General features: G+C 37.5%; 1 protein-coding gene across 1 annotated transcript in view; it reads right to left on the bottom strand.

Annotated features, from left to right (window-relative positions):
- Window positions 1–12,083, bottom strand: part of LOC100372880 (uncharacterized) — a 29,926-nt gene that overhangs the window by 17,437 nt on the left and 406 nt on the right. Inside the window, exons 2-5 of the mRNA XM_006818265.3 lie at window positions 6,669–8,143; window positions 3,528–3,614; window positions 3,241–3,324; window positions 2,167–2,382 (exon numbers count right to left, since the gene is read on the bottom strand). Coding sequence (XP_006818328.2) covers window positions 2,167–2,382; window positions 3,241–3,324; window positions 3,528–3,614; window positions 6,669–8,143 — 1,862 coding nt within the window. The remainder of the gene's footprint in view (window positions 1–2,166; window positions 2,383–3,240; window positions 3,325–3,527; window positions 3,615–6,668; window positions 8,144–12,083) is intronic.

Here is a 12,083-nt window from a genome sequence, read left to right as displayed (position 1 = left end):
TAAACAATTTTTATTATATAAATACACTTTGAAAAGAAACAAGATTCATAAACACAAATCTATTTGAATACATTCTCACTACAAATTACACACTACTTATTTTCTAATGGAGTTTCTTCACAACACAAACTATTGGAATCCATGCACACGTGTGAGTACTTCGGTGACACATTTCATAGCTACGCCCAAAATAGTCCATCATTTATTGCGCAACTGTGACCAAACGAAATCATTCTGTTAACATCCACACATTTTCATAAAATCTCCATGCACTTTTTGACCATTCATAAGTAAAATACACTACAATTTACTCCAGAAAAACAATTTTCTTGGTACATTCCTACATTCTTGCATACTAATGAGGGGGTTCAGACACATTCCAAGCTGAACAATTTAATAACAAAGCTGGTCAATCCTTTCCCAGCAATAAATTAATCAGCCCAGACATACCATGAAGATTATTAATACATATTCAAACAATTTTAATATGCAGTAAGCATGGAAACTGTATGATTGTCTCAAGTGATAACAATTCTGTAATATCTTCCTGTGTGCATGGCGTTGGATTGAACAATAATAGAGTTCAATGAATGTGGGTTACCGGTAGTTCAGAGTGGATGCACAGGAGTTCTCACCTGTTGCTCAGATTGACCTAGAGATTTGTATAACATAGGGTGAATGTTGAACTGGTAGGGATATACTGTATTTGCTCTATTTGAAGTGCATCTCCAATAGAAGCTAAATATAAAAAAAAAATTGGTATACAGTATTTTTGTATTTGCTCTATTAGAAGTGCATCTCCAAAAGAAGCTAAATATAAAAAAAACAAGATTTTTGTATAAAAAAGTTGTTTACTGAGTGATTAATTAAAAATATGACTTTATTTATTCATAGAAACACCAGCCTGTAATTTATGTAAATGTACACATTACTAATAGAGAAAATATGGTAATTATATTTATGGATAAGCAAAGAAGTACATCATTTATCACTATGTAATGTAGGATATTATTTTAGCTGATTTCATGGGTGAATACTTCATAAAGATTTCCTCAGAATATTTCTAAAAGAAGTTCACTTAAGACTTCGGCATATCAGGTATCAGAGCATTCATATTAGGTAACATCAAGAAAAAGTTTGCGTATTAAAGTCAAAATCGGGCCAGATGAACAATCAGCTATATGATTATCTTTTAGCTAAAAAGTTTAGAAAATAACATGCTTTAACTGGTTGCTATAAATATAGTCATTGTAGCCAGAAACAGACCAACATTCCTTACAAGTGTTGATGATATAAATTTCGATTAAAATTATTTTACAACAAAACAAAACAGGAGCCAAGTGTGGGTGCTTCATATTGACCTGCTCATTGAACATAATCTAGTAACAACAATCATCCACCCACTCACACCCACTCACACCCACACATACTTAACATTGCTATATGTTCCAAGGACTTCATTGGATTAACTTTTAATATAGTTGCGATATGAACTTGATTAAAACACGTTCCTATATATGGTAGCATTATAATCAAGTTTAATTAAACTCAATTACAATGCAGTACAATGTAGAATTGCATTTTAATTAAGTTTAATTAAACAAAACTTGTATATCCCGTGACTGAACATAGAATAGTTTGCGAAGCTTAAGTTTAGTATCGGGGGAAGGTATGGTACAATTATATTAATATAAACTGAACCATACTGTACCTTCCCCCAATACTAAACCTAAGCTACGAAAAACGTAGTAATAATCGAATTACCTATTAATATAAATTATGTTTTCCGAGGACCATTTTCATAGTCCTCGAAAAACATAATTTATATGTATGTCCTCAGAAGTTGGTATATACATTTTTTTGGTTCTCAGAACAATGCAAGTACACCCACACCTATACACCCACACCGAATCACGAAACATTGCTCATTCCACTAGCCAGTCATGGGCAAGCCATAACAATAGGTGGGCCTAGCCCAGCAATTCAGCATGGTATGTGATCTTGAAAAGATGCTGGTCTCATGTCATCATACAAATATGCAAAATCTCAAATAAAGCATACTTTCTTATAGATACAAATGTGATTTTTTTTTTAAATATCCATCATTCCTTTATTTCATACCTTATATAAGTAAGTGTAATAAGTGAGAGAATAATAGTGACATACTTGCTGTTGTATTGGTTTTGTGGGAGGTGGTATATTCATAGACATCAATGATGGAATCTTTACATTTTTGGCAGCAGGAAATTCTTCAGGTAAAGGTTCACATCTCCCTTCATCACGGACTCTGGCAGAAAAGAACTCTGCGATAGAAAGCCCTTCATTTGCTAACTCACTAGTTGATGTTGAATGTCTTTCTTTACTAGAATCTCTAGAATGTCTCTAAATGGGGACGAATAAAAACATCAAAAATACATTTTAAAGGAGACGTACAGGGATTTATACATGATGATTTAACAAAGCTGATATAATTTTTCTGTGAAAGAGATAATTTCAGTGCCAAGTTTGAGAGAAATCAGCACAGCCATACCTGAGAAATAGTTAATAGCCCTGTTGCAATGCAATTTCAATTTGAAAAAATTTGATTCAGTTCCGGAATGGCAGAAATCATTGTCTGTTATTTTATTCAGATCTTTTGTTTAACATCATCATATTAATTAACACAAGTTGCATCTTCCTAACTAAATCTAAAATAGAATGCATTAAAAATTTGAACACAGCCACACCTCTGTCATATTTATATAAAGTACATACAGTACATGCAATTTTAGGGACATAATGGAACCTATTTAAGATGTGATTACAATAGTCTTAAGAGTAAATACATTATGAATAAGTCATACTATTATACATTTGTCTCCGTAACGCCATAAGTTACAGCATGCCATAATTTTGCAATATTTTACATGGTATTTCCATCCTGCCATATAAGGAAATGCTAATTCCAAATATGGAATGATTATGCGTGTCCTCTAATAATAAAAACAAACATGGCTGCCATCTCATTCAACACAAAGAAGTTTGCTGATTCTGTTCTAAGCATTTTGGATTTCGGCATTCCCATGGAGTATCCTTGGAAGAAAAAGATGTATAATAATAAGGTTATTACGAGAATACCTCAAAGTATGCAATCAGACAGAACGCCGCTTCGATTGAAACTCCAGCTGTACTGTCTTCGTGCATACTATGAGGTATACTATAAACAACATGCATGTCATTAATTGATGTCTGAATACTTACTGGTTTGAAAATTGACTGCTTCTTTGTATTGTTTATACTACCAACATGTTTCCCACTGTTTAGATGACGTGCAGCCTCTTGGGACTAAAATTAATAACATATGAAATGTGCCAAACAATAAACATGTATACATTAAATTTAAATCTGCAAAAATATATCCACGAAGAGTCAATAATCAGTGTATCAGAGAAATAGGTGAAGGCAAGCAGCATCAGAATAACAGACAATTGTAAATAAATTCTCTGGCAATTATTATGGAAGGAATATAGCATTAAACGTATACTAACATTTGCAGCAGGAACTGGAAAACAACAAAGAATGCAATACCACATGGATGGGTTGAGCTGTATAAGAACTTCTTCATCAGCCAAATCCTGTAAATAACACAGATTGGTAAAAACAGATCAATAAGTGGTGTTGTCAAGTTGTATTTTCAGTAAAATTCAGTTTGTAGAATTTGACATAATTAGTATGTATATTAAATATGATAAATACAACTGCTATAGTATTCGCAGGATGACTGATTTGTCAGTAACCAAACATCACTGAGCATTTCCATGGCTTCAAGTGTGATTCATCATCTTAGGGTGTCATCAAGCCACCAGTTGCATGCTGGAATCTCTAACAATCAAAGATGAACTACTACATTGTAAATCCTGGCTACTAATATTACTAAATCAATATTCAATGTAATTTTTTGCAATTTTTAAAGACTAGTCTAAGATGCACAGCAGACTCATAAGTTGTTTCCTGAACATCAATTAGGTCCCCATTTCCCTTGTGTTACCACAGCGTAAGAGAAAATGTCCAACATCAAACAATGTACTTCCTAAGTTAGTTGCATGACTCTCAAAGCACAATTCAAAGAGTAATGTTTGAAAATCAGTATAACTCACAAATGCCACAAGAGATTTGATATTGGGCCAAGTTACTCAATATTGCAAAGACTTGGACCCTCAATAGGTGGACCTAGCCCAGCAATTCAGTCATTGGCAATCCATAACAATAGGTGGGCCTAGCCCAGCAATTCAGTCATTGGCAACCCATAACAATGGGTGAGCCTAGCCCAGCAATTCAGTCATTGGCAACCCATAACAATGGGTGAGCTTAGTCCAGTGCTTCAGTCATGGCAATCCATAACAATGGGTGGGCCTAGCCCAGCTATTCAGTCATTGGCAACCCATAACAATGGGTGGGCCTAGCCCAGCAATTCAGTCATTGGCAACTCATAATAATGGGTGGGCCTTGTCCAAAAATTCAGTCATTGGCAACCCTTAACAAAGGGTGGGCCTAGTCCGAAAATTCAGTCATTGGCAACCCATAATAATGGGTGGACCAAGCCCAGCAATTCAGTCATTGGCAACCCATAATAATGGGTGGGCCTAGCCCAGCAATTCAGTCACGGGCAACCCATAACAATGGGTGAGCCTATAGTACAAGAATTCAGTCATTGACAACCTATTATAATAGGCGGGCCTAGCCAAGCAGTTCAGTCATTGGCAACCCATAATAATGGGTAGGCATACGGTCCATGAATTCAGTCATTGGCAACCCATAATAATGGGTGGGCCTAGCCCAGCAGTTCAGTCATTGGCAACCCATAATAATGGGTAGGCATACGGTCCATGAATTTAGTCATTGGCAACCCATAATAATGGGTGGGCCAAGCCCAGCAATTCAGTCATTGGCAACCCATAACAATGGGCGGGCCAAGGCCAGCAATTCAGTCATTGGCAACCCATAACGATGGGTGGGCCAAGCCCAGCAATTCAGTCATTAGCAATCCATAACAATGGGTGGGCCTATAATACAAGAATTCAGTCACGGGCAACTCATAACAATGGGTGAGCTTAATCTGAAAATTCAGTCATTGGTAACCCATAACAATGGGTGGGCCAAGCCCAGTAATTCAGTCATTGGCACCCTATAACAATGGGTGAGCCTATAGTACAAGAATTCAGTCACGGGCAACCCATAACAATGAGTGAGCTTAGTCTGAAAATTCAGTCATTGGCAACCCATAACAATGGATGGGCCAAGGCCAGCAATTCAGTCATTGGCAACCCATAACGATGGGTGGGCCAAGCCCAGCAATTCAGTCATTGGCAACCCATAACAATGGGTGAGCCTATAGTACAAGAATTCAGTCACGGACAACCCATAACAATGGGTGAGCTTAGTCTGAAAATTCAGTCAATGGCAACCCATAACAATGGGTGGGACAAGCCCAGCGATTTAGTCATTGGCAACCCATAACAATGGGTGAGCCTATAGTACAAGAACTCAGTCACGGGCAACCCATAACAATGGGTGAGCTTAGTCTGAAAATTCAGTCAATGGCAACCCATAACAATGGATGGGCCAAGCCCAGCAATTCAGTCATTGGCAACCCATAACAATGGGTGAGCTTAGTCCAGCAATTTAGTCATTGACAACCTATTATAATGGGTGGACCAAGCCCAGCAATTCAGTCATTGGTAACCCATAACAATGGGTGAGCCTAGTCCAGCAATTCAGTCATTGACAACCTATTATAATGGGTGGGCCTAGCCCAGCAATTCAGTCATTGGCAACCCATAACAATGGGTGAGCTTAGTCCAGCAATTCAGTCATTGGCAACCCATAACAATGGGTGAGCTTAGTCCAGCAATTCAGTCATTGACAACCTATTATAATGGGTGGGCCTAGCCCAGCAATTCAGTCATTGGCAACCCATAACAATGGGTGGGTATAGCCCAGCAATTAAGTCATTGGCAACCTATTACAATAGTTTGTGGCATTCTTACTTGTCTTCCCTGGGCGTACCTGTTTCTCAAGAAACATGATCCTGTAATGATCCAAGAATTGGGATGGTCAATTGGTAACATCAATATCTAGATGTTCCCATATAGATTCGAAATGATTGAGAAAGCTGCTCCATTCGGCTCTCAATGAACCTGCCCAAACTAGGCTTTGTATAGCCCCCAACTATAAAACGCACAAGAGATAATCTCCTGATGATTGGTGGGGGAGCAATAGTTTGACTCCAACAAAATGCTCACAGTAAACCTAGTAATACATACAAAATTTTATTTTAATCTGTTAAAGACAGACTGGGTCAAATACTATGTAGCGGCAATCTACAAAACACGAGCCGTTGTACAGTCGTCAGTAGATAATACCGTACAAGAATCATCCATGATTGAAGTATAGCATTGTTTGACTATAATCACTGCACACTTAATATTCACATCAATCATATGATTACAATTGACATACATGTATGCACCTCTCACTTCTGGGCTTTGGGGCCAAGAGGTCTGTTTAGTTTTAAAATCAAAGTTGCAGGCACAGTAAAGGGTAAAGAGTCACCATGCATAATATACTTACTGTATAATGTTGAGAGAAAATTTTATATGCACAAAATAATGAAGAGACAGCAGTCCTACCGAATGCCTTCGTTTTTTCTTCATACTGTGGGACTGCCCATCATTAGTTTGAGAAAGTAATTCATCTCTGCTATCTGTGATTGATGGTCTCTTAGCACCACAAGAAGAATGACCATAGTCAAAGACTTGGCGATCTTCAATTGACTGCTTAGATTCATCAAATGATAGATGATTCCCTCTACTTGAAACAGGTTGCAGGTCTTTCATCTGGGATAACTTATGATCAGTACTCGATGGAAAAAAAGAAAGGCCACACACAGATGTTGGCAATTGTATATCATCAGATGGTGGCAGTACTCTCTGCATATCACCAGATGGTGGCTTTGCTCTCTGCATATCACCAGATGGTGGCTTTGCTCTCTGCAAATCACCAGATGAAAACAGTACTCTCTGCAAATCACCAGATGGTGGCTTTGCTCTCTGCATATCACCAGATGATGGCTTTGCTCTCTGCATATCACCAGATGGTGGCTTTGCTCTCTGCATATCACCAGATGGTGGCTTTGCTCTCTGCAAATCACCAGATGAAAACAGTACTCTCTGCAAATCACCAGATGGTGGCTTTGCTCTCTGCATATCACCAGATGATGGCTTTGCTCTCTGCAACTCACTGGATGAAGGCAGTACTCTCTGCAAATCACCATATGAAGGCAGTACTCGTTGCATATCACCAGATAATACATCATTATCAAGTGATTGAGCATATTGAGCATACATAGATTTTAACCATGCTTTCTGTGCTGGATTTGTGCTATCATCTTCTTCAACTGTTTCCATTAACAGCTGTACAAAGGTTGTTTCTTTTTTCTTGGCTTTCTGTGGAATAGTGTGCTGGGAAAACTGTCCTACTCCACTGAATTTATCTAACTGTTGTGATGCCATTTGGGTTGAAGTCCTTTGCTGAGAAAAGGGAGCTGGCATAGATGTAGTTGTAAAAGCTTTCCGTTGGGAAGTAGATGTAGCTGTAGCTAAAAAATCTTGTTGTTCTGGAGTAGGTACATTCAGTGATCTTCTCTTGTGAAAATAATCTGGAATAGGTATACCCAACAATTCTCTCTGCTGAGAGTAGGGACCGGATGAGGATGCAGAGTATGGACCTGAAGTAGATGGATCAAATCTTGAACTCCAGCTAGTTTGGTGCTGAATGGAAGATGCCCCAAATGATAGACTCTGCAATAGATGGGATTCATGTGATGGGATTCGCTTGTGATGCTCCTGAAGAATATCACCTCCACTAACATGGCTTGATGGCAGAGCTGTTTTATGTGCATAGTCTAGCACAACAGGGCATGTAGAGGCCGCATCTGATGACTCCTCTGGTTTGTGTTCACCACCCAACTCCTTCTGCATTATCTTGAGTAAATTCTCAATTTGTGAGTCAGATGGGACAGATTTTTGCTCTGCATTCTGCATCAACATTTGCAGCATTTGGCCACCTAGGTCTTCAAGAAAATCTTCAGAAACCATTTCATCACCTGAAAGTACATGTACAAAATCATATTCAAACTAACACCATCTGCACATGAGAAACATACAGTTTTCTTCCAGGCATATGCGCACAGTACCTGCACTAGTTGAATTACTCAGCTAGTGTTTATGGGATTGAAGATGCATATTACCCACTCATACAATCATTTCCTCATTGACAGACTAATTTACACCAAAAATGGGGAAATGCACAACTGAAGCATACACATAAATTTAGAGGAACACATCAGTTGTCCTTGTGAACCTCTACTCTTAGCTGGATGGGACTGACAGCTTTACCTCAACATCAGAATGGATGTCATTCACCCAAATATGGGCAGAATAGGCAAATGGGCAGAACATACTCTTTTTGCATGAGTGTGCAGTGTACACACTAACTATTCTGCCACAAATGGAATGTCAATGAAATGATCAAAGCATGTCTGACAAATGACTTCATATATGCAAAACCATGAAACAAAATGGCAACCAGTCAGCCATTTTGAGTCAAAATGCCAAACAAGCAGCCTGTCGGCTGAGATAGCTCTGCTATTAGCAATACACATTTCAATTAAAGAACTGAAGATATCATTAGAAAATGAACAGTATGTATAGTATCATAGCAATCGAACTTGCTGTTTTCAACAAGAATTCGAAAATATTACTTTTTACCAAAAATGATAAAAATAATCATTAAAATTAGATAATTGAAGATATCATCATAAAATGAACAAGAGAGCTTTATCTGAGGTACCTATATGTATAGTATCAAAGCAATCAGACTTGTGGTTTTCAACAAGAAGTCAAAAATATCATTTTTTACCAAAAATGACAAAAATATTCACCAAAATTAGAGAATTGAAGATATCATCATGAAATGAATAAATCTAAGAGAGGACCACATGTACTACCTACATGTATATATGTAATATCAAAGCAATCAGACTGGCGGTTTTTAACAAGAAGTCGAAAATATCACTTTTTACTAAAAATGACAAAAATATTCACCAAAATTAGAGAATGAAAGATATCATCACAAAATGAACAAATCTGAGAGAGGTCCACATGTATTACCTATATATGTGATATCAGAGCAATCAAACAGTTTTTAACAAGAAGTCAAAAGTCAGGCTTGTAGTTTTCAAGGAGAAGTAGAAAAAGTAAAAAGTTGACACGGACGGCAGACACAGGACGTCGAAAGACAATCACTCATAGTATAAGCTCCACTCGACTAAGTCGACAGCGGAGCTAAATATGAAGTGGACTCCATAGAGTCGCATTTACTAAATTATGTCATTTCACCCCTGCATACGTTTGTTTTCCCGGGCTGTTTCGGCCATTCACAAAGAATACGTTTTGCCCTCTCGCATAGGCCTTTTTGGCCACTCGCAAATTATACAATTTACGCCTCGCATACATCATTTTTCACCACTCGCATATGCTACATTTTCTACTTGCTACTTGTAACTTGGTAGTCACATTATGGTACTTATGGTATGACAGATATACATGTACTAAAGTTGGAAATCTATTGATATTGCCTTCATGAATTCTGAAGTACAGTAACCAGTTGGTAAGGAAATAAAGTATGACACACTGCCATTATTGAGCAAGACCTGTTGTCATACAATAACGAATCCTTTATTTCAATTATCTTAACAAATTGAATATATGTGTAGTAGATATAGATAGTGTGTGAAGTGCATCGTAGAAGCTTGTATGTTATGTTATGTTATGTTATGTTCAGTTATGCATAAAGCGATCAACAGCAAACAACATGTGAAAATATGAACATACCAGGTAGGTATTTTTTAGATGAAAATACCTATAATTTCTTAACATGAAAGAACCATGTTGGATTTGTTGTTGAAACGATCAGTTCAAATTTGGGGGGGGAAATTGGACAAGGTACACACATTCTTATTTGTATGCTTGTGCATTGACGTCAATCACTGACCACTTATTGTCAGGTAACAGGGCTGCATGTAGGATCGATTGGTCAATGAAAACATAGCATTTCAATAATGAACAATGCCCATTATTATGATCTACTAGCCTCCATCAAGGTAGATATAGGACATAATATACAAACCTGACACTTACCTGTACCAATACCATATATTTAATACTCTATTAGAAGTGCATTTCCAATACAGTACACCACAAGTTGTATTTAATGTATGCTGGATCATTAGAATACAACTTATTTTGACCATAGACACACACATGTACATACCACTGCCGTATGTAAGCGATATGCTACTAATAGGGTAATTACGGTAACATGACCATAGACACACGTGTCATAGATGGTTGGTCACAATGCCCTGCTATACACACAACTGTGACGAGCTTAAATATAGCAATAGTATTTCTCTGTATAAATAATAAAGGTAAGCCAGGCAAACTGTTTGGTATTAGCATCTAGGCATTCGCCCTTGAAGCCACCAAGAAGTTCAAGCCATACTGTACCAAATTATGCAGATAATTTAACAGTGATGGATATATTGAAGATGGAGACAGATTGGCACCACGGCAATTAAGAAGAGATCTTGGATAATTCCAAGCATCGTTCTAACTAAATTACAACAAGATGTCATCTATGACTATGAGACTTTGAAAAATCAATAAATCTACGATCAGTAATTCAATCTGAAGTGTTATGGTCTGAGTGCTTATAAATGAATATGGCCCATGATATAATATTTTTTATTGACACAACACTGACGCAGAAAGGTTCAGCAGTATGGTCGTAAAAAAAAACACTAAAACTAAGACATACAAAATACAACGTACTGAATTCATGGATATGTTACTAGTATCTAAAAATCAAGACATTTGATTTATACAGTACCTAGATGATGAAATGTCATTTTTCACAGAAACATTGGATTCCAGGCCATACCTAAGTATGATCTGGCCTCCATGCAGTTATAGCAGCTCTAATTAGCCTATATGTTCCACTATGTTATAGCCAAGGAACAGCAGGTTTATGCAAAAAGTAAACATGCAGTGCGTTATTGAGGCATATTACTTAAAATGACACGTGATACATTCGCATCCAAAACAGAGCAAATGTATACACACATGTACATGTAGTAATTTCGAAATTAAGCTTGGAAGTATACTATAGCTCACAAATGGTGAATGGTTTTACAGCTGTACCTTCTTGAACATAACAGAAATATTAAAACTGCGGCAAGGTTGTAACATACAAACCTAACTTTACACTTACCTGTACCCAGACATGTAATTTAATTTTGGAGGGAAGGGGTATAATTACTATCAGGCGGGGCGTCCAAGACAATGGCTTCTTTCCCTGCTACTAAACACGATGCCTTCTCTACAAACCTACAAACCGGACATACAAACCTGATGGATACTACATATGATATACATGTACTAGTAGTATGCAAAGCAGGTGTAGACAACATGAAGCCCCACAGCGTCTGTGACAGGGGATCATCGCCTGCTTAAGCATTGTCAGTAGAAATTGATTTTAGCTTGACAGTTCAAAACAGTTCAAGCAGCGTACAACTTAATGTTTTATTTACTATCCAAACTGCATTTTTTTTGTCCTTGGCTTACTTCGTAATGACAACGTACAAAAAGAATTGGCAGTATACATGCAGACTTGACTTGCATGGCATTTGGGTGCCCTCAGAAAAGCCTGAAGATAACCACACACACACATCAGTGTTATGGCTTCTGCGTGCCCGCACAACTCTCCCTCACACTTTTGAGATACTACATTGTATACATTATATATATAAATAAATGCCCGTTTTAATGACATGACACCTCAATTAAATCAATTTCTTGGATGATTGGAACGCATCAAAGGAATCAGAGTCAACTCCGGGCAGTTTTGAGGTTTGTTTATATTCAACACAGTCCCTCTATGTGATAGGGGGGCTGTATATTCAAGCTTGCCACTGGGGGAGCGCA

Source organism: Saccoglossus kowalevskii, chromosome 13, assembly GCF_978046115.1.
Source record: "Saccoglossus kowalevskii chromosome 13, keSacKowa6.1, whole genome shotgun sequence".
NCBI lineage: Eukaryota > Metazoa > Hemichordata > Enteropneusta > Harrimaniidae > Saccoglossus > Saccoglossus kowalevskii.
Note: the sequence above shows the minus strand (reverse complement) of the source record. Positions and strands in the feature narration are given on the sequence as shown.